Here is a 23,631-nt window from a genome sequence, read left to right as displayed (position 1 = left end):
AGTTAATCAGATGAACAAGAGATCAGTTTGGTTATATTTTATATCCTGTCTGGTTTTTTATGCCATGCTTGCATGCTGTTCTAATGTGGTATTTCAAACTTAAATCATGGGTTTCTTCTTACCGGCTAAATTGCACGTTTCATTCCAACCTACTACCATCCTTGTGTCCTTCCCGTTTCTGTGCCTTTTCACTAGACTCAGGTGTTCAAAAACTGTAATTTTAATTCCTTCATTGCTGTCAATACTGACATTTAACTTAGCACTTTTAGGTTCCACTCTTCCTGTCTCACTCACTTGCTCCCTCCATCCCACAGCAAAAATTTATAACTGTTTCAGTCGAAGGCCTTAAGTTAGTGTGTGATATTATTCTCTTCATACATGCATTGATGACATGTGGTTTATCTGCTCTTCTTTCAGGTACAAAGGTAAAGTCAGCAAGAACACAGACTTCTCGTATACAGAAGGTAGTAACCAGCCCCAGGAAACAGCATCCTTTATACACACTTACCCAAGAAAATCAGTATCTCTTCAGTCCAAGTCGAGATGTACCTGCAGTCTGCGGTCCACTTGAAGGTCACCTAATTCCTATGGCTATTCCACTAGGTAGGAGCAAATAATCTGTAGAAGGGATGTGTGAAGGTCAATTACTGCTACTTCATGGAAATACAACTTCTATCTTCATAAGTCAGTGATTTGACCTGGTCCATGAGATTTGCAGCTGCCCTTCTCGTGGGAAATCTACATGGGGGAACAGTTTAAAATGTTCTGGTTCTCTTCATTCTTCGTGCTGGATGTCTGGTGACACCCTGACAGAGCAATTACTTGCTTAGCTGTACATACCTTCTTCGGTACACTTTACATTTCTAGGGTTCTTGTTCTGGCTTTAAGTTTGGTATCCGTGTAAGCAGGAACTGAATCATTGGCCCTTGCATTCAACATTTACGATGCCTTCAGCCCAATGATTTCAGTAAGATTGTGCCAAACACCCTAAATTCATTGTCATGGCTTCTGTATTTTTGGACCTTCAATAAAGCCTTTATATAGACCTTGTTTAGGGAAGGGTTAGTATTATATTGGCATTTAAAGAAGGTAATTATAAAAAAAAAGGGTGTCTCAAACAAAAATTTGTGGGGTGCTCTACCAAGTGTAATAGTATTTTGAATATGATTAAGACAACGTGAGGTGGGGGAAGCATGGTATGTAATTTTTGAACAGCAAACCCAATGTAGTTATTCTCGTTTTCAGCAGTAGGTGTCACCATAGTCAAGAAAAGCGAGTAATTTTAAAAAATGGCAGTGTTGAGTTCACAGTTTCTGCTGGGAAAGCCTTAAAATTACCTGGTGAAGCACTATACTTTAGCTAGTGTTAATAAGGGACTTTTTAATTGGTCTTAATTGTGCACGAGATCTCAGTCTGTCTCGTGAAACACAGACACCCAGAATTTAATTTTAATTAATTTATTAATTTACTGACTTCAGAGTTTTATATAAATCTTTCATTATTTTTAAACTGTCCTTAGGTCAAACCCAAATTAGCGACATCTCGCTGCAGCCTGCCGGAGTAGTTATAGGTAAACCACACCCTGTTACAGTTACAACCTCTCTTCCTCAAGTGCCACCAAAACCATCGGTTGAGATAAAAAAACCAAACATAGCTGTAATAGAGATGAAATCAGAGAAAAAGGATCCACCTCAACTGTCTGTGCAGGTACGTGTCAAGAGTGATGACTATTTGTTTATTTTAATAAATGCTAACTAAAGACAGTCTCATCCATCAGTAACTTACTTTGACATCAGTAGATGGCTTTCAGTAAGCATTTCAGTAACATATAGAATGGAGGGACCAAAAAGCTGTCATGCTATGCTAATATTTTTATTCATATTTTAACAATTATCTTTATTGTTTAACCAAAATAGAAAACTATTTCTACCATCAGTCACCTATACAGGGTGTTTGTAAAATAGTTCTATGTCACATTTCATTTTTTTAAATGAGATTTTTGAGCCAGAACAAACTTTCAATAAAAAAAAAGTATTAAAATAAATGTCAGTTGTCTTGGATGCATGCTTTAGCCTTTAAGATTTCTGTTTCAAGCATGATGGTTAACCCAAGAATTTCACTCCTGATTAATCAACCATTGCAGTCCTTACCTAGTGGGTTGGGGTTCTTTTATTTATTTTTTACATGAGTCTTTTATTTATTTTTTTACATGAGTCTGTTGTCAAGGAGGTTAATGTTCCTTACGTGTTCATTATTTTGGATTCAAATTGATGAGAATATACACACTCCTACACACACCTTTCAGATACAAATGATTCATGGAACTCAAAGTTAAATAGAGGTAGAGTATGTGGCTTATTCTCTTGCTGTATCACTGTTTTCCACCCACATGCGTTTTGCTGTTATTTCACCCAGTTCTTAAATGTTTAAGGTGATTTTTTTATTTTTTTTTTTTCCCCCCAAAGAATTAAGCAAGCATTGAAATCTTTCTTCTTAAAAAAACAAAGCTAAAACCAAAAACGTTTTGATGCTGTAATGGACATGCCTTTATTACAAACTGTATTGTAATACAGTTATCCCTTTACTTTACCATACCAGATGTATGACAGCGTGAAGCCGATAACCAGCCTACACAGTGGCTTGTAGGCTAACTTAGTGTAAACAAATTGCAAGTCAAACACACATCTGCTATGTAAATAGTTATAGGTATATTCACCTTTTGTTACATGCAAGACAAAGTATCAGGGAATTAGAGAACAGGAAGAATCAGGTACTGCAAGAAAAGACATGAATGTTTCTGGGGTTAGCTTTTGTATGTTACAGTATTTTGTTTTTCAGAACCAAGTTATTGTCAGATGCAGAAAAGGAGGTCACTGAAGTTTACTGGCTCAGTAGCAAGTGGAAGAAAGAATCTAAAACGTTCGATGATAGTAACCGAGCTAATGCACAGATTTTCAGATTGGTGCTTTTTTTCTGCCCTAGGTGTTACCAAATGTAGATATTGACAGTATTTCAAGTGACAGTGTGAGTGTAAGCCATGTTCTTCCAGGCTCTGAACCTGCACTTCCTCCTGCCGAGGCTGTAATACAGGTACATTTGATTGGTCTAAATGTCTGTGAATTCAAATTTGTTAAAAAAGAAAATATGTTACATTACTACAAAGTTATTTCATTATCTTGTTTTAGTTAGAGAAACTAGACAGTTCCAGGAAAAAAATGGAATAACTATTCTGAAGAATTTATGTGAGGTATCTGTTTAAGAAAATGAAAAATTGCAGCAAGACGCTGTTCTTCCAAGATTAAGTAATCACCATAGCAAAACTCTAAGAAAAATAGCGTTTCTCTGTCCTGTTAAGAGTTGTAATCCCTTATTGGCCCATGTCTGTCTTACTTATACTGGCTTCAGTGTTCTGGTGTGAAGGCTGAGGATGTTCTTCATTCCTCCGGCTGCTCCTTGGCTGTACTTGAGTGGTTAGTGGCATGTACGCATAGCCTGCTCACTGGTAGCCTGTTGCGTGTGGAGCTGGCCAGTCTACTCTATTCTCTTTCCGTATAACTTTTCAGAAGTGTTTTTAATCTAATCTAAGCAGTAGTGAAGGTTTTTGTGCAACTAAAAGGTTAACTGCTGCATGCTGAATGATAAGGTTGTAAACTAGGGCACATGTTTACAAGATAGCATATGGTTTCTTCCAGTGGAATTCTGTCTTGTGCATTGCACAGACTGGGCAGTGTGAAGGCACGGTGATGGAGTGATTATTTTTCTGTAGTTATTGTACCTTCTATTTTCCCTGTGCGGTAGCTGCCATTCTGACTTAGTTAGGTGCTCCAGAGTCCTGTGGTCAAGGTATTCACTGAATAAGACAGAGACCGTGGACTAAAATAGTGACTGTTATTTATAAATTATATTATTAAATAACACTGTAGAAATCACACATAAATTGCTTAAGACACTTCTAGACTCTTGTGTGCTATGTTTTACAATATTTTGTCTTACTGTGTTTTTTTAATAAGAGTTACACGTATTGCCCTAGAACTTTTGGTGTTGAGATATTCCATTAGATTTGGTAACAGCGGGTTTTAGTTGTCAGCATACAAGAAAAAGTTCTAACAATTTCTTTGTGCTATGCAAAGAAATTCCTCCTAACTTTTAAGGCTTTTTAAAGCATTTTTTCTGGATTCACGCTATTGACAGTGAGTGGTGATTTAATTACATTCTTGTCATGAAGTTTTTCTGCCAATGCATTTTTTACCCCAATATAAAATACCTAACAATTTCAATCTGTCTTTATAAGACTCCAGAAGATATACATAGTGAGGAGGAAGACACAAAGTTTCCGGGAACTAATTTCATTGATGTTACTGATGTCACACAGGTAATTATACTGCAAAGGTATCCTTTCCTTTTAAACGTTTTTATATTTGTTTTATATTATTCTGTCGTAACTGAAAACACAATGTAGAAAATTAGTTTGCTTTACTAGCAACTTTAAAAATACATATTGTGAGCAATACTGAACTGTTTACAGAGCTATAAACGATATTAGAAATTACTGTGTGTTGGTAAGTAAAAGATCTTTGAAGAATTACAATAAACTAAAATTAGCTTTTATTTGGATGTGTTAGAATCCACTAGCAATAAAAGTAGTCCTCCAAAATCAGTGGTGGTTATAACACGTAGATTTCACAATTTCAAACTCTAAATGTAATGCATATGTAAGATATTCTTTCAAATTCTAAGTAAGGTGACCTATATTTTAAAATGTGAAAGTATTTTCTGAGGGTTCCCTTTTAGAAAATTTGAGTATAGAGCAATTTGCATATGCTTTTGAGGTCCTGAAATGCTTTAGCATAATATCTCATTTCAGTCAAACATTATGTAACTTTAAAAAAAGACAAGCAGTGTATGTGAGCGTATGCGTACAACATGTACTACTCATCTCATAGATCCCATTAAGAGTTTACAAAATTTTTGTTTTGCTGGATGCCTTGTTAGTGTGTCCGTGCACTTTAACAAGGTGATTGTTTCTGGATTACGATAACTAGGTTTATTTGAGATACTCTTTTGCAGTTTAATTTTTTTAGGTAGCAAGTCCTTTTTTTAGTTAGCTGACATCTTGTCAGTCAGAGTGGGGGCTGAGAAATGCTCAAGGTTGGTGAACCAGCATGTATTTCACTTCTCCAAATTAAGAGCAGAAGCAGAAACTCAGTGGTAGCTGGGAAAGACTGCCTCTGAAGGAAGCAAGGTGCTGCCACCCAGCTGTTATGGAGTATCTTGCCTCTGTGGAAGATGGCAGCTTCCACCTCCTGCTGCATTTAGGACTCAGTAAATACCACCAGCTTGAAATTGCTGTTGCTGGCTAGTATTTCTCTTGAAGTGCTTTTTTTCCCTCAAGCTTATTTCCAGTGAGCTAGACTTGCTGTGTGCATATCAAAATCTACCCAAAATGTATTCATTTTACCTGTTCTGTGTGCTCCCAGAATTAGTGTTCATCAGATATTAACTCTGTAGCCTACAGGTCAGTATGATAGAGTTATTTTTAAAACTAATTCATCATTTAACATTATCAGTTAGTTAAAACGGCCCTAAAGGGGTGGTTTACCTATCAAAAAGGGGGAAATGCTTTATTAATTTTTAGTTTCAAAATTACCTTATGTTATTGGAGGGGAGCAGTTAAATCTATTTGGACAACTTTCTTCTGTTTTCACAAAAAAGCTTTATTTTATAAAAATAAATAGGAAAGCTATTTAAGAAATCAGTTTATCAACTAATAAAAAAAACTCTGCAATGTTAAATTTTTTATATGTGAATAATAGTTATTTGTCTTTTTTGGTATTGTGCTTAAAGTATATCCCGTTGCCAAAAAATAAAAGATAAAAGCAATCCAGGAGAAAAAAAAAAAAATGTTCTAAGTGAAACATATGTTTGGCCTATGACCACACAGACAATGTTCTTAAAAATGTGCAAGGCAAACACAATGTGGGAGCATAAAATCAACCTCTGGAGTGGCAGGGGTATTTAGGACATCAAAAGAAAGCAAAGTTATTGTTATAGAAGAACCTACAGATTAATGAAAAATGTGCAGGAAATGCTATACAAGAAAATAGCTTATTGTTGTCTTCCCCCCACACCTCTTTTATTATGAAAACTTAATTCTGTTAGAACTGAAGAGGGTAAGTATTTGTGTGAAATATCCTTCTTTTTTTCCCCCTTTTTTTCTGTGATTTTTCTTCCCTGGTAGATATTGCAAACAGGCCTCAGGACCCTGGCCCAGGCATTTCCTTTTTCAAGGATTTGTTTTACCTTTTTTACTAGAAGATACTTACTTAAGAGATACTTAGGAGTTGAAATGCTAGTTGTTAGCATTGGTGGCCCAGTAGAGGCAAAGCTGCCGCAGCTGAGCATGTATTGCCAATAGGCATGCATACGGCACACACGTACGGCACACATACATATGTGTACACGAGTGGGTGCACAGATCAGCGCTCAAACAGCAGCAACGTGCTGGTCCTGTTCCCCTCTCTGGCAGGTCAGGATGGAGGTCTGGGATATATGTGCCCTCCGCTGCTCTGGCACCTGGACGTGCAATCCCCTGAAAGCCCCTTACTCAGGAAAATATTTGGAAATGGAGTTTAGCGAGGAGACAGGACAGACTGCGTTGATCAGGCATAGGGCAAGGCCAGGCGAGCATGCTGCCCAGCCACTTCTTTCCCTGCAGCCAACCCCTTTTGACCCCTTATCCCTCTATTTTCCCACACCTGTATGTCTCCAAACCACCTTGGTCCTTTTCCCTTTCCACACCTCTGGTTCCTCCCCATAAATGCCACATGAAGTGTTGTGCCATCCCAAAATACTCTTCCCTTCGTCCCATAATAAGTCATCGTGTCATCACCTCATCCAAATGCACCTGCCCAACCTTAGGAAAGGTGCTATGGAGAGCCTTTCTGTGGGCTCGTCTTGCTGGGTTTCACTCCTGGACACCAGGGCTGAGTCCTCGCCTGTAATAGCCCTGGGAGCAGCCATGCTGGGGTGCTCAGTTCTCGAATTAGGGTATTCTCCCACGTGTTGTCGTTCCTCTGTGCTCCTTTGCGTGGCTGGGACAAACCTTTTATCGCATAACCTAACAGTAATTTGTTTTAACAGTTTTGAAGACTAATGCAACATGCGTCAACTTGTAGAACACAAGCCCTGCCATGGGAAGAGGTGATGTGCCTTGTTCTCCCATTGCTGTCTAGTGTTTAAAGACCTAGAGCTCCATCTTCCAGAACAGTTGAATTAGGTGCTCTTATTTCACAATAAGAAAATTCACACGTGGAATAAAGCAGAAAAAGCTGTTACAGCTTTGATTTACACACTTCTTTATTTTTGATCAATGGTTGCACCTACTACAAAGTAGGTTCAGACTTTCTGCACAGAAGTGGTTTTGTAAGGCCAGCCCTTGCATGGACCCTGCCTTATTCCAGAGCGAGAAACTTGCTCAGCTAACATGAACCTAGAACGGACTCTGAGTTATTGAGTCTGCTCTCCAGCTCTCATGAGCAGCCACATCCTGCGGTACCTTTAGCAAACTTACTGGGATTTAAGATTAGAGACACTTCTTGCTCTCTCTGAACATGCCCTAAGTGCAAGATGGGGACTTGTTTCTCAGAATTTTTGCTTCCATTTTGAATACCACTGCAAAATATAGAACCTGCAGAGATTAGAGTAAACGTATTTTCCTCAGCCCTGTTTTCCCAGAGATGCTCTTTGGGGCAGTGATTTTTTTTCCATGTATAACTCTTCAGACAAAAGATCACAGGTGGCACCAGCAGTGCAGCCTGACCTTGCTTGTGAAAATTGCTTTAGAAATCTGCCAAGAAGAAATCCATGACTAAGTTTTGGATGGCTTTAATGAAAGACTATGCATATACATGTTTGATAATGGACAAAATTAATCTATACCACCTAATCATTTCAAACATTTTTTAATTATTTGAATGTAATTTGGGAAATAGAATTTTGGCTTGATACTTCATAATAATGTACAGTGATTAATATTCCAATCATATCTGAAAGACTTTCTAATTTATGCCATATTTTGATTGGGAGTCGTGATAGATATTTTCAACAGTCTCCAGGGAGGTAAAATGCAGAATTGAGTGCATATTATTCAGGATTGGTCTACAAGGTGATATATATGCAAGTTCAATCTGTATAATTAAATGCTGACTATTATATATATATTTTTTTATTTCAGCAGAGATAGTATGTCACCCCAAAATGAATATAATTTTATTTGGATTTATGCACTATTGAATATAAAATATTTTTACACATAGTTTAGAAATGCAGGAGAACTGCAAAAGTTTGTCAGAAGTTACTAAATATATGTAAGATTTATTGTATGTACTTGGTTTATTTAATCCAGATGTTTGTATTTTGCATACTTTCAGAAAAGATTATATTAAATAGGCAACATCAAAGAAAATTTATGGAGTAATGCAGTCAGAAGAAAATGCATAATGAAACACTGGACAAAGACATCTTTACATTTACTGTCAGAATGAATTATGGTTATGAATACGTATATCCAAACAGAATGAACTGCTTATCAGCTTGCAAGGCATCCAGTGCCATTCTGAGTTTGACTTCACTGTCTTATTTCTATGCCTAGGATGGTTTAGAGATCTTTGTCACCCAAATATACATATTCTGTTTTGCCTGCTTTATAAGTAACAGCTTTTTCTTTGAAGAATTATTACTGTTTAAAGATCCAGAAAGATCCCGCTCCCCAATAGCTATTTGTTGTAATATCCATCATGAACCTATCTGACTTTTTGGTTTTAAAGTATATTAAGGTAGGAGAGAAGCATTAATGCTGGGTTCGGGAAGGAGAACAGGAAGGAAAATGTTACTATCTACTTTTTTTCCTTCTCTGTTCATTCTGGTTTTAGTGATTTGTTCATAGAAAATATATAGCATTTTTTTATTTTATGGGTTAAAAGTAAATTTAATTTATATAAGGGAAAAGAAGATTTTTTTTTTTTTTCTCCTTTCAGTGTGTTGGAGATTAATTGTAGCAAATGTAGATTTACAGTGAGCTCTCTTATGCAACATCACATACTTCTCACTGGTAATTTAGGGCTCAGCTCTTCATCTCTTTCTGGCATGCCAAATTTTCTTCTTAGAGAATCATATTACTATTAGAGACATTTGTTTTTAATATTATGAGCGAAGGATGCAGGTTCTCATCCATCACAAGACATTTCTAAAGTGTTACATTACAATATGATGGGTTGCTGACTGCTTTTTGGGACTTAAAGCTGTGGATGTGCTCAGGGGGAAAAGGAGGGTGGCATCTTTGGAAACAGTCAAACATTATAACTCACACCAAGTAACCTTCATAACTTTTAGAAGTAATACATTAAGGTTAAATTCAAAGTGTCTGTGAGGATCTTGTGAATCAATTACCCAGAAATACCTTTTAACCTTCAGCAGTTGAAGTTAGTGAAAGTGTAAGCATATGTGTAACATATGTGTAAACTATTAATTAGTCTTCAGTGCTGGCAGCTTTATTAAGAGTTTTGACTGACTGCATGCTCATTAACTTTTGTGAATGTATCTTTTCAGACAGGAGACTTTAAAGTAAAAGTTTAATTTCTAAAAAAAAAAAACAAAAAAAAACCAAAAAAAAACCCACAAAAAACCAAACCAAAACCAAACCAAAAAACCTAATCCAACAAGTGAGTGTACAAAGTTTCCTAAACTTTTTTGTTTGAAGGAGGAGCATTTCTGGAGTATATATTAAAGAAACCTGGCTTATGTCACAAGTAGATTTCTCAAGGATTAGCGTTACCACTGGCTCCCTGCCCTGTGCAGCACACGCAGGAAATTTGAGCCAAATCATGTTTTACTTAGCAGTTCCTATAGCCTTATACTTACACAGATTTATGATTTGCTAAGTGTAGAATTGTATCAATTAACTACAACGTACGAAGAAGAGAAAATGTGGTTTGTGTGCTGTGACACATCTACAAATGTTTCTTAAAGAAAAAGATCTGATGGTTACATTGATGACAGTGCCTTCCAGAAATGCACCATAACTTAATTTACTACTTATTTATTAGGATCAAGAAGAGGAGAGGGATGAAATTCCAGAATTCTTTGAGCCTCTTCTGGAGCTTAATGGACAGTTTAAAGTTGCCTCGCCAAAATACAATGGTCCTTCGTTTCCTCCAGTGGCTTCTGCTCCTCAGCAGTCTTCTGATGTTCTGGATGAACTGATTCAAAGGAGAGAAACTATAGAAAACAGGTTGATAAATTGGTGAGTTGCAATATAACAAAGTGATGAGAGAATGTATATGGAAGAAGAAACGACTCCGTAAGAATACCTTTCCTTTCTTCTCCTCCCCTCCCTTCCCTTCTCCTTTTTCCTTTGAGCTGCCTTGCATTTTATGTCAAGAATGCTCCTTTGTATACTTTTAGGTGTCTTGGTGTTTGCTGGTAGCTAAACGGGTTTTATTCTGCTAGGGTGGAACAAGAAATAATGGCAAAAATTATCAGTGGGATGTCCCCAGTTCAGAAGGAAACAGTGCCCAGCGTTAGCATCTCAGGGAGTGAAGACAGTGAGACTGTAACCTCTGACATTGGTAAGTAGGAGTTACTGTTCTCAGCAGATAGATTATCTCAATTTTCAGCTAATTTTAACAAGCTGTGTAGGTAGCTGTTGCCTGAGCCTAAGAGTCGGATAATGTTTATGTTGTGATAGAGCAAGCATTATAAGGCCATTGAAATAAATTATCTAAAAAAGAAAAAGAACACATAAAATATACCACTGTACAAATCGCTCCTGTTATTGGCCATCTAAATCAGATTTGGCATTTTGCTAAGCCTGTAATGTTTGTTTGCCTTTCTTTTGTTAATAGATATGTCAAAAATTACCTCCCTTATAAATGCGCGAGAATGGGAGAAAATGCATTTTTTCCTGTGATGTCACTGGCTTTCGCTGCTGCCACCTTTTATGATTCTGAATTGCTTCTCTACTGTTGTTTCTTTATCTGTAAAATTAAAAAAAAAAATCACTTTTTGCAAAGGAATGTTTAAAAGTTCATGGAGAATAAAATGAGTGGCTGCAGTACACTATATGCATTTTAAGAAGTGAGACCTGGATGTGTGCTTTGTTTCTTCATTTTCAGTTGAAGTTGCAGGTGGTGGAGGATTTCAACTCTTTATCAATGCTGGCGTGCCTGTGGACTCAGAAATGATAAGTCATTTTGTAAATGAAGCTCTCAGTGAGACTATTGCAACCATGCTAGGTAACAAGCAGGCTCAGAAAGCAGTTCCTGCTACAACTGTTCTTCCAAGTACAATGATTATGATGGTAAGAGTCCGTTTTATTTAAGCTTTCCTACTGAAGTTCTAAGGGATGATTTCTTCGTGGCATGATGCAAAACAAAGATGACAGAAAAAGACTGATGAACTGAATGCGCGTGATTTGCATTTTTTGATTATTCCTTGTTATACCCCAGCAAGCAACAAGATTAAACCTATTTCACTTAAAAATTTGAAAAGAAAAAAAAAATTCCTTTGTGCTGCATGCAACGTGCTATATTTATTTATTTACTTTAAGGCTGAGCACAAAACTGATTTCTAAGGGAAAGGCTTGGAACTTAATTTCATGTTGTCAAAAGACAGTGTGTGTTACTTTCAACAAAAATAGCTATGCTACTTTCTTGCGAAGAAATGAAATATGAAGAAATTAATTTATTCATATAAGAAGAAATAGAAACTGGGGGCGATATTATTTTTGGTCTTATGGGCTTGCAGCCATTCTTTAATATCTGTAAAAATGAGTATTAATTCTGTCGAAGTGTTGAGTTCAGTAGTTTTTAGTAAATGCTTAAATGATTAGTTGAGCTTCCTGTAATACAGAATAATTTTCTCTGTTCCCTGTGATAATCAAATGACAGCTGGCTCTTAGTTTGATAACAACATGGCTGTGCTACAATCTGGTGTTGTATAATGTCTTTGGGATTAGTGTGGAAATGGCTGCGCTTAGAAATCTAACTATACAAAGCTTCGTTGAAAGTGAGATCAATTATTCTATTTTGCTGCACTGCATATAGACTGAAATACCAGCTAGTGGCTGCTGTAAGTGACCGACAGATTATTCTATAGTCAAAAGTAATCATTTCTCTGCTGTAGGCTTAAATACAGCCATCCTGCATCTAAAGAGCTCTTCCCCACTCCATTACAGATTAAGGAGGGTATGATGTTAAAGAGGACTATTCTTTGTAGCTTGTTCTTCTGATGCTTAGAAACCTCTTCTAACAGCCATTCTACATTTACTAATGGCCCTCTTAAGCAGCCTTCTTGTTTCTGTACCAACTTAAACTGAAATGTCCTTAGGCTGAAATGGTTGTTTTCTCCTTACTATATATATTCATTTGCACACTTCTAGAGATTAGTTTTGTCCTTTTTGGCCTTTGTTTGATTAGGCTAAATAAAGCAATCATTTGTATGTATACCACTTTTTGACTCTACTGATGGGCAGCGCTTTTAGGTTTTCAATTTAGATTGGTCTTGGCCACAGGTAACACTAATATGCTAATACACATTTTTAATAATAATGTAGTATGTAAATGGGGTTTCCTCAGTGCCTTGTGCTATAGTAGTGATACTCTCAGCCTTTATTAGAATCTCAGGTCTTGACACATTTGTGGCTAATAGTTATCCTTTGGATAACTTGGTTTTTCTTCTTCTTTTTCCTTTTCTGCTCAGCTTATAGGAGAAGTTCTTGAATATGTAGTTTATGCGTTCTTGATCTACCCCTTCTTACTGTGAAGTTTCCTATCTAGAACTTCAGCTGCCCAGTTACCGAGTTCTTTGGTGTTCATGATGTCACGCAGTTGTATGCCAAATGTGTTAGCCTGTTCCACTTCCCCTAAGAGTTGTTAATAAAAAGCATCAGCCTGAGGATTTATTCTTCAGAAACCAGCCTGGAAGCCTTCCTTTAGCCCCATTATCTTGTTTTCTTTATAGATGTCAGAGAACAGGGCTGGAAAACACCTGGAAAAGTCCATCATATTCCTCCATAGCAGGCTGAATGATAACCATCATACTTGCTTGTCAGATTTATCTCCATCACTGTCATTTTTTAAGGAACATCAAAACTGTGTGCTTATTTTAGTGCTTTACTGTCTTTGCTATTTCTTTGTTTGTAGTCTTCTCTTTAGCTGATTCTGTTACCGTAAAATTATCATGCTGACTCAATTTTATCCATGTAATGAGATATTTTCTTGCTTAACATTGTATGAAATGCTTTATTAAAATTCATATAATCACATAGTTCATATTTAGACTGGACATTAGGAAGCAGTTCTTTACCGAGAGTGTGGTCAAACACCGGAACAGGTTTCCTAGAGAGGTGGTCGGTGCCCCAAGCCTGTCAGTGTTTAAGAGGCATTTGGACAATGCTCTTAACAACATGCTTTAACTTTTGGTCAGTCCTGAATTGATCAGGCAGTTGGACTAGGTGATTGTTGTAGGTCCCTTCCAACTGAAATAGTCTAGTCTATTCTATTTTATACCTAATGATTTCCAAATGTAGTCATTCTAATACATAATTTACTGGGTTTTAATTTATTTTGTCCAAGCATACCTTTTAGCCTGGTGCAACTTTGTTTAGATGGAGGAGTTAGATCATAGAATCATGGGTTGGGTTTGGGCTGGAAGGGACCTTAAAGATCATCTGCTTCCAACCCCCCTACCACGGGCAGGGACACCTTCCACTAGACCAGGTTGCTCAAAGCCCCATCCAGCCTGGCCTTGAACACTTCCAGGGATGGGGCATCCACAGCTTCTCTGGGCAACCTGTTCCACTGCCTCACTGCCCTCATAGTGAAGAACTTCTTCCTTATATCTAATCTAAATCTACCCTCTTTCAGTTTAAAGCCATTACCCTTTGTTCTGTCACCATGTGCCCTGTGAAAAGTCCATCTGCAGCTTTCTTGTAGGCCCCCTTCGGGTACTGGAAGGCTGCAATAAGGTCTCCCCACAGCCTTCTCTTCTCCAGGCTGAACAACCCCAACTCTCTCAGCCTGTCTTCACAGGAGATGTGCTCCAGCCTCTGATCATCTTCGTGGCCCTCCTCTGGACTCGCTCCAACAGGTCCATGTCCTTCTTACGTTGGGGGCCCCAGAGCTGGAAGCAGTACTCCAGGTGGGGTCTCACAAGGGCAGAGCAGAGGAGGAGAATCACCTCCATCAACCTGCTGGCCATGGTTCTTTTGATGCAGCCCAGGATATGGTTGGCTTTCTGGGCTGCAAGTGTACATTGCTGGGTCATGTTGAGCTTCTCATCAGACAACATCCCCAAGTTCTTCTCAGGGCTGCTCTCAATCCATTCTCTGCCCAGCCTGTATTTGTGCTGGGGATTACCCGGACCCATAGAATCATTTAAGTTGGAAAAGACCTTTAAGATCATCAAGTCCAAGCAGGACTTGCATGTGCAGGACCTTGCACTTGGCCTTGTTGAACATCATGAGGTTTGCATGGGTCCACCTCTGAGGCCTGTCAAGGTCCCTCTGGATGGCATCCCCACCCTCCAACATGTTGACTGCACCACGGAGCTTGGTGTGGTTGGCAAACTTGCTGAGGATGCACTCAATCCCACTGTCCATGTCACTGACAAAGATGTTAAACAGCGCCGGTCCCAATACTGACCCCTGAGGAATGCCACTCGTCACTGGTCTCCACCTGGACATCAAGCCATTGACTGCAACTCTTTGAGTGCAACCATCTAGCCGATTCCTTATCCACAGAGTGGTCCATCCATCAAATCCATGTCTCTCCAATTTAGAGACAAGGATGCTGTGTGGGACAGTGTCAAATGCTTGGCACAAGTCCAGGTAGATGACATCAGTTGCTCTTCCCTTATCCACCAACTCTGTAACCCTGTCATCAAAGACCACCAGATTTCTCAGGCACAATTTGCCCTTGGTGAAGCCATGTTGGCTGTCACCAATCACCTCCTTATTTTCCATATGCCTTAGCATAGTTTCCAGGAGGATCTGCTCCATGATCTTGCCGGGCACAGAGGTGAGACTGACTGGCCTGTAGTTCTCTAAGTCTTCCTTTTTTCCCTTTTTAAAAATGGGGGTTGCTTCCCCTTTTCCAGTCAGCGGGAACTTCACCTGACTGCCACAACTTCTCAAATATGATGGATAGTGGCTTAGCAACTTCATCCACCAGCTCCCTCAGGAGCCATGTATGTATCTCATCAGGTTCCATGGACTTGTGTACCTTCAGGTTCCTTAGATGGTCTCGAACCTGATCTTCTCCTACCGTGGGCGGTTCTTCATTCCCTTGGTCCCTGCCTTTGCCTTCTGCGACTTGGGTGGTGTGGCTTGAGCACTTGCCGGTCGTTGAGTACCTCAGCCTTCTCCATATCCCTGGTAACCAGGTCTCCTGTTTCCTTCTGGAGAGGGCCCACATTTTTGCTAGTCTTCCTTTTATCACTGACGTACCTATAGAAGCTTTTCTTATCGCCCTTGAAGTCCCTGGCCAGATTTAATTCTGTCAGGGCTTTAGCTTTCCTAACCTGATCCATGGCTACTTGGACAAATTTTCTGTATTCTTCCCAGGCTACCTGTCCTTGCTTCCACCCTCTATAGGCTTCCTTTTTGTGTTTGAGTTTGTCCAGGAGCTCCTTGTTCATCCATGCAGGCCTCCTGGTGTTTTTGCCTGACTTCCTCTTTGTTGGGATGCATCGCTCCTGAGCTTGGAGGAGGTGATCCTTGAATATTAACCAGCTTTCTTGGGCCCCTCTTCCCTCCAGGGCTTTATCCCATGGTACTCTACCAAGCAGATCCCTGAAGAGGCCAAAGTCTGCTCTCCTGAAGTCCAGGGTAGTGAGCTGCTTGTGCACCCTCCTCGGTGCCCTAAGGATCTTGAACTCTACCATTTCATTGTCACTGCAGCCAAGGCTGCCCTTGAGCTTCACAGTCCCCACCAGCCCCTCCTTGTTGGTGAGAACAAGGTCCAGCATAGCACCTCTCCTCATTGGCTCCTCTGTCACTTGAAGGATGTTATCATCAACGCATTCCAGGAACCTCCCAGGTCACTTATGCCCTGCTGTGTTGTCCCTCCAACAGATATGGGGTGATTGAAGTCCCCCATGAGGACCAGGGCTTGTGAATGTGAGGCTGCTCCTATCTGTCTATAGAGGGCCTCATCTGCTCAGTCTTCCTGGTTGGGTGGCCTGTAGCAGACCCCCGCTATAATGTCACCTGTCCCTGCCCTCCCTTTAATCCCAACCCATAAGCTCTTGGTTGGCTCCTCATCCATCCCCAGGCGGAGCTCCATGCACTCCAGCTGGTCACTGACAGAGAGGGTGACACCCCCTCCTTGTCTCCCCTGCCTGTCCTTCCTAAAGAGCCTGGATCCTTCCATACCAACACTCCAGTCATTAGAGCCATCCCGCCATGTCTCCGTGATGCCAATAAGATCATTGCATGTAGATCCCTGAAGCATGTATCTAAGCAACAACTGTTCCTGTTCTGTGATAACCTGCCCTTCTCTCTCTTCCTCAGCTAACTCTGGGGATACTTGGAAGATAGGAATTTTGCATTGAGGTAATAACTGTGGTTATGATTTTTTTTTTTTTTCTCTCAGGAGTCTCTTGTGCCTACTCCATTGCCAACACCCCAGGCCACACCACCACAAACACCACCTTCAGAAAAAGAATTGCCTCCGGTCAAAACTCCAGAGTCTTCTCTATCTGTTACAGAAATGAGTGGGGATGTTCGCGAACATGAAAAAATTAAAGCAACAGGTAGTGAAAATAATAATTGAAGTTTAGAAGTAGCAAATATGCTTTAATCTATTGCCTTTAATTTTCTTCTTCAAAGACACGCCATCTCTCAGGCTAAATATTCTTCAGGCTATAATTCAAGTGGGAACTCATTTAGTATAAAAATTATGGGCTAATTCGTATAAAAAGCAAACATCTTCTATTTGGTAACAGTTCTATTTTCAAACTTAATGCACATTTTTATGGTCTGTGTGATTTCTACCTCTCCCAGCCCCTCCACAGTTTTTCACATCAGAAAAATAGCTGTCTTTTGCTGCTTCCTGTGTTTCTAATGTTAATTAAGTCAAATTTACACTCTCCAAATAAAGCAGCTTAGTTTTTAAAATGCAGAGCAATCTCCCTTATTAAAGGAAATAAGCAATTGAGGTTTTATTCTAGCTCCTTCAGATGCCAACACTGTACTTAAAAGAAACTAATCTTAATTTAGTCTTGTCTCCATAACTATCAAAAGGTGTCGCAAACATTACAAGGGCTTAGTGGAACCGACTGACTCTGTCTGAGATTCACTTCCTGCTTTCCTTCCTGATCTGAAATTTGGCTTCGCGCATGCAGGAGTTGAGATTCCAGCTGCCACTAGTCATGTTGGCACACCGGTGGTTACCCCTGTCAATACGCCTCCTAGAACAATGACACCAAGCCCTCCTGCCTCAGAACGGGTCTCCAAAAATGCAAAAATGGAAAGACCAAAGCCTCCAAACCCATGGGATGATGCAGAACTTCCTCTGGAAGAAGAGAAACCCTGTCCTTTAACTGAAGAATCATTCCGTCCCCAGGCTGCGTGAGTTGAACAGGCTGCACCGTTTTCTCATTTCTTAAAAAAATAAATATCTTATTTCTACATATGTCCTCAGAAAGTCAGTAGAGAAATTATTAATGTGTATATCAGGAGGCCTTGAGATAAGCCAGAATTCTTTTTTTTAATTACTTGACATATATTTTGGAGAAAATCTGAAATCAGGACCTTTCTCAGAATTTATTGGTCCTTATTCATTGTCCTGTTGAACATGGTACTTAGTGTACTGGTATTGTTACACCTGCCAGTAATAAAAGTAGCAACAACGAAATATTAGCATTTTATTTTTTCTATTACCTCAGTGGGAATACATGTGGTAATTTTTAGTTATAACCAGAAATTCATTAATAATGTTATTTAACCATGTTGATTCTTGGACTGTTCTGTAAAATGCTGTGCTCTTTCATTTGAAAAAATGCTGGCAAATTAATTTATTTTCAGTATTGATTTAAGACTTTAGTCTACATTGTTCAATGCATTTTGTTGTATTCAGAATGTGTATTCTTACGTTTTAGTGAGATGTCAGTGGCTAAGGATGAGGAACCAGAGGTCTTGATTTTACCACCTCAGCAGTCGTCAGCGAGGCCCTTCGAATCGCTTCCTTCCAACCCACAGGTTCCATCCCCTGTGCCTACAGTTAGTTCTGGGCAGTCCACGCAGGAAAGCAGCCTTACCCTCACAGAAACAGAAACAGAAACTGCAGACAGACCCATCTCAGAAGGGGAGGTACTCTTCAGCTACGGACAGCAGCTGGCTGCAAGAGGTAACTAATGAGGCAAATTTGTGGAAATTGGAATTTGGATTAATTTTTTTTTTAATAAAATTCTCTTCCAGTCTACTCAAGTTACATTTCATACATTTTCTGATAAAACTGCAAGCATTAACCTGGTCTCTAACTTTCAGTTCATGGGTTTGGATTTAAGAGACTTAGCTCATTGCTCTTTTTCTTGTTTCTGAACAGAATGCTTCTGCTTACTAATGAAAACAGATTAAATCTGCTCTTTTGTCATAATATCATTGGGACTGTCTTGCACAAGTACCATGTGGTACGAAGTACTACGTTTTTATTGAAAGCAAAGTATAAGAGCGATTTTCTTGGAAGCTGAAAATATGTCTTTATAATACACATCCGGTAGTAGGAATGTCCAACTTTACTAAAGCAATGTGTTGCAATTATTAAAGAATGTGGCCTTGGCTTTCTTTCATATAACTTGCATGTTTTTTAGTATTTGTAACTTTAAAATATTTTTCAGCATTAGCAGAAGGAGGACTGTCTCTTCCAAACCTTGCTGAGAGCTTAACGAGTACTTTACGAGATGCCAATGAAATGGTAAGGAAATGTTTCATAAGGAAACAGAGTTAGTGTGGTATTCTACCTTGAGCATCTTGATAAATTGGATGTGCTTTAAGCATTTTCACTTAGAAACTTTTTAAATTTATGCTTTTAAACTGTACACTTACAAAGAACGTTAGTATTTCAGATCTCCAAAGAAAAAAACCACATTATACAAACTAATTTATATTAAAAAAAAAAAAAGTTGAATGATTTATATACTTCTGTAGGTGAGAGATAGCTAATAGACATTTTCATCTCTTTATTGTTTTTAGTTTTAAGACATCTTAAGCAGAATAGAACATTGTTATGCTCTGAGCTGTTTCAGCTTTGAGCCATCTTTTAATTGCTTGTGTGCTTAAATTATTAAAGTAGGTTAGCTGAGGCTGGAGTTAGTTAAAGCTGCTTAAAAGTTCGGTATAGTTTCTTATCTGACGTCCGCTTTAGTCCATTGTCCTGGAAGACTCCCAAGTCAAGGCATTCTCCATTCTCTCTCTTTTAACACTTTTCCTCAAATGCCTGAACTTTCCATCTCTGATTTTGTGTAATGCCTCTTGGTAGGACATAGCTGTCATATAAATGATGGTATCAGGTAGAGTAATACTACGCTTAAACCAAACTGTTCTCTTTATGAAAGAATAAAAAAATTGATAGTGAAATTGTAATAGTATGGTTGGAAGGGACCTCCAGAGGGATTTCTAAAATCTTCCTGGACTGCCTCCACAATGCTATATGGCTCTTCTGGAAGATGCCCCGATAGTTGAAATCTGCCATGAGGATGAAGACCTGCAATCATCAGACCTCAGTCATCGCAGAAAGCCTTCTCTTACTTTCTGTTGGCCAGGTGCTCTGAAGCAGACCCTGCCCACAACATCCCCAGTGTTCCTTTTCCCTCTCGTCCTGACTCAGACCGCCAATAGGCTCATCGAGGTCTGTGAATTCAAGGAATGATTTGACCTGGGATTGAAAACTGGCTGAGCTACTGGGCTGAAAGGGTTGTGGTCGGTCGCCCAAAGACCACCTGGAGACCAGTCACTAGTGGTGTATGCCAGGGGTCAATACTAGCGCCAGTGCTGTTTAACATAGTCAGTAATGACCTAGATGATGGGACAGACTGCATCATCAACAAGTTTGCAGATGATACAAAACTGGTTGATACACCAGAGGGTTGTGCCACCTTTCAGAGGGACCTCACTGGGCTGGAGAAATGGGCTGATGGGAATCTCATTAAGTTCAACAAGGGGAAATGCCATGTCCTGCATCCAAGGAGGAGCAACTCCATGCACCAGTACATGCTGGGGGCTGACCAGCTGAAAAGCAGTATTGCAGAAAAGAAGCTGGGGATCCTGGTGGACAAGTTGAACATGCACCAGCAATAGGCCCTTGTGGCAAAGAAGGCCACCATCATCCTTTGCTGCATTGGGAAGAGCATTGCCAGCAGGTCAAGGGAGGTGGCCCTTCCCCTTTAATCAGTGCTGGTGAGATAGCATTTGGAGTATTGTGTCCAGTTATGGGCTCTCCAGCACAAGAAAGATAGGGATTTACTGGATTGAGTTGGAATCCAGTTTTTGGATCACGTATTATGTGGATTTTGTTTCTTTATTTTAGGATTATGATCCTCCCAGTGAAGGGCAAGTGGTGAGAAGACTCAATAAAGGCTATCACAGGGATCCTGTCCTGACTCTTTTAGCCAAATTAAATCAAGCACCTGTTGCTGCACAAGAAGGAATGTACCATTTGGAGGTAACTTACAGACCTTTTCCTTCCAACGCAGTAGTTTTGAAGTGATACCTTCTTACTCAAAAGTAGATAAAATATTTCAAGCTTATCCTTCCTGTTGGCTATAGACCAGGTTCATACACTTCATTCCCTGCTGGAAGCAATCCCACTTCTGTTGGCTATGCTCTAGTGTAAAACTCTTTAAACACTGAAGGTTGTGTTGTTATAAACAAGTCAGCTGTACATAGTATCACACATAACTAAATTTTAAGGTGTGTATGTGACTGTTTCAGTGTACCAGATTTGTCCTGTCATTTTGAAGAGCAGGGAAGTTTTCTGTCACTTCAGCAATATAGGTGGTAATGTTTAGCAGTGCAAGTTCACTGCACTGAACAGCCATATGAGTGTTTTAGGGATGTATGAAGAATAAGTCAGCAAATGTTTACATGCCCATTTGCACATGCTGTTGATACTGATCTTGGAAGGAAACCTCAAAATATTCATATTCAGTTGGCAGAAAAAACAGACTAACAGAAAAATATAACTGTCTGCATCACAAAGGACAAAAGTAATTTTTTGTCATACATCTAAGATTTTCTATGTGGAAAATAGTAGTTTGGACTGGATGTCTATTGTAACTCAGATAGCTGGAGGAATGTTTAAAGGAAGTGAACTGTGAATACTGCAATATGGTTCACGAACACCTTTCTTTACGACAGATATTGCTTTTGTGATTTTATTGATGCATATGCAGTTTCTTCCTTTTGTCTTCATCAGTTTAGTCTAAATAATTACTAACTTCACTCACCTCCTTAACTGTTCCTTTGTCTGTCTTTATTTTACTTAATGAGCTCTGGTGGATGGACTTAGTGTCTGAGTCTGACTCTAATTGTAGTGACATTTTCTCATCAGCACTGCCAGTTACAAATGCATCTCTAATTTGCTTTTTCCCTTTCCCATAGTCATGGACCGCTCAGTCTGTCCATATAAGATGCTAATAAACTCCCCCCGCAGATTCTGGCAAGGCGTGTGCCAGCATACCTTCTCATTTATAAGAGAAAGAATATTCTTCTATGTGTTACTAGTATTGCCTTAGAATGATGCTGTGCACATGTGTATACGTCTGTTCAACCTGTTTTCATGCATAGAAGCAAGCTGTTTTTTCTCTGCAGCTTTGAAAGTCAGAATCCAGAGAACCATCCCTATTTTAAGTGCCATCCAAACCTACTTAAAAATTGAACTTTTTATCTGACAGGCTATACAACAGAGTCAATAGCTTTTAGATGCTTCCAATGTTACAAGGTCAGCCAGTCAACAATGGCCATATGTGTAACATTAAAGACTTCATGTCCTAAAAATATAACTTAGGTTCTGATCATGTTGGGATACCACTAACAAAATAAGTGATGTTCTTTGGCTGTAAGTGATTCTTTTCTGTCCAGTACTGATAAATGTAGATCTTGCTTTCAAACGCAGTTAGATGATATCTCTTCAGTTTCAGTTTTCTTTATTCAATGCTAATAGTATAGACTTAAGTTTATATATGCTGCAAGGGTTAATGTAATTAATTAACAATGCCTGGTTTTGGAAGAAATATATTGGGTTTTTTTGTACCTGCTGTTATGATGTTGCTGTTCTACGTAGGATTCTGATGGTAGTGTTGGGGAGCTCAGTGAAGGTCAAAGACCGAGGCTGACCAGAGCAGCAGAGAGAATCCTAATGGGACATTCAATTTATATGGACCATCCAACTGCTTGGACTTCTGAGAACAGACCACACCAGGGTGTCCGTTCTCTATCGCCAGGGCAGCTTGCCCAAATTGGAGGTACAATTAGACTGTTACTGCTTCTCTGTGGTATTTATGTGGATTCTGAGTTTTGTTTATAACAGTATCTAAAATAATTTCGGAAAGTATGTTCAAAATCCAATATTAAAAATTTACAGGCAATTGCTGCAGTGAAATGATTAGCATTCCTATTCCGAGAACTGGATTTAATTGAAGCTGTGTCTTCACTCTTCTTTGTCTGTACTATTCTACAATTTGAACAAGAATTGTGCCAAGTACCCATGTGCCTATAGAAAAGTTGGTTGTAAAGTATTTATTTTATTCTTTTAAGTCAAATTCAGTTCTCAAAACACTTGGACCATTCTTGAAGTCGGTTTCCATAGGACAGGTATTAATACCAGGAGTTCAAGCTACTTCTCTCTTTCCCCTTACACAGCATTCCTCCTCATGGTTTTTATCACTCCATCAAGCTGATAATGTAGTGTCTCATAAATGGTAATATATTTTAGCTTCATATATTCCTGTAACAATATGGAAATTCTTTTTTTCCCAAATGGGTAGCTGAGGTGCAGACATAATGGCTTGCATAAAGTAGTGCAGGAATATGTTGCTGTGATAAAGCAGGGTTATTGATTTATTTCTTTTCAGTTGAAACTAGTGCTGTAACCACTGGCCCATCTTTCCTCTCCCTTATTTTTTTTATCCCAATTTCTCTATTGTTATCTGAAAATGTCCTTCTATACTTGCTTAATTAAACTGCTGCTGCAATCTCATAGAAACTCTTAGTTTTGTTAAGTATGATTAAACTAAACTGAAATAATTATTGAGCTGTTACAACACAAATGTGGTTGCACCGATTCATCAAAAGTTGTGTAAATTAAAGTGATCAAACAGCTGTTTTTCTGTCCTTTTAATTTTCACATTTATGAATTTGACAAGAGAAGCATACCTCACATTATTAGCCCTTGAATAGTAGGAAGTGGATTGAAATTAAATGTGTTCAACATGTGGCAAAAATTATCTCAAGAAATAAGAGTGTTTAGTTTTGAACTGATTCATATTTGAACTGGTTATACAGAGAGTAAGTTTTTCAACATAGCTGTTACCTAACATTTTGGACCAGCTACACCACTGTCAGCCTTGAAAATGCAT

At 39.0% G+C, this 23,631-nt stretch overlaps 1 protein-coding gene across 22 annotated transcripts in view; it reads left to right on the top strand.

Annotated features, from left to right (window-relative positions):
• Positions 1-23,631, top strand: part of KIAA0586 (KIAA0586 ortholog) — an 89,612-nt gene that overhangs the window by 19,573 nt on the left and 46,408 nt on the right. For all 22 annotated transcript variants that reach the window (XR_015702396.1, XR_015702397.1, XR_015702394.1 and 19 more), the window contains exons 16-28: positions 418-603; positions 1,520-1,707; positions 2,983-3,090; positions 4,292-4,372; positions 10,104-10,300; positions 10,507-10,625; positions 11,172-11,356; positions 16,650-16,809; positions 17,401-17,626; positions 18,157-18,404; positions 18,895-18,971; positions 20,583-20,717; positions 22,338-22,518. Coding sequence is in view for 12 of the 22 variants with exons in the window: in XM_087748000.1 (XP_087604126.1) it covers positions 418-603; positions 1,520-1,707; positions 2,983-3,090; positions 4,292-4,372; positions 10,104-10,300; positions 10,507-10,625; positions 11,172-11,356; positions 16,650-16,809; positions 17,401-17,626; positions 18,157-18,404; positions 18,895-18,971; positions 20,583-20,717; positions 22,338-22,518 (2,091 nt within the window). In the remaining 10 variants the exon portion in view is untranslated. The remainder of the gene's footprint in view (positions 1-417; positions 604-1,519; positions 1,708-2,982; positions 3,091-4,291; positions 4,373-10,103; positions 10,301-10,506; positions 10,626-11,171; positions 11,357-16,649; positions 16,810-17,400; positions 17,627-18,156; positions 18,405-18,894; positions 18,972-20,582; positions 20,718-22,337; positions 22,519-23,631) is intronic.

The sequence above is a fragment of the Nipponia nippon genome, unplaced genomic scaffold, assembly GCF_047370975.1.
Source record: "Nipponia nippon isolate SJK-2023a ecotype South Korea unplaced genomic scaffold, ASM4737097v1 scaffold_11, whole genome shotgun sequence".
Taxonomy (NCBI): domain Eukaryota; kingdom Metazoa; phylum Chordata; class Aves; order Pelecaniformes; family Threskiornithidae; genus Nipponia; species Nipponia nippon.
The sequence above is the reverse complement of the archived record's forward strand: the minus strand, read 5'-3'. Positions and strand labels throughout refer to the sequence as shown.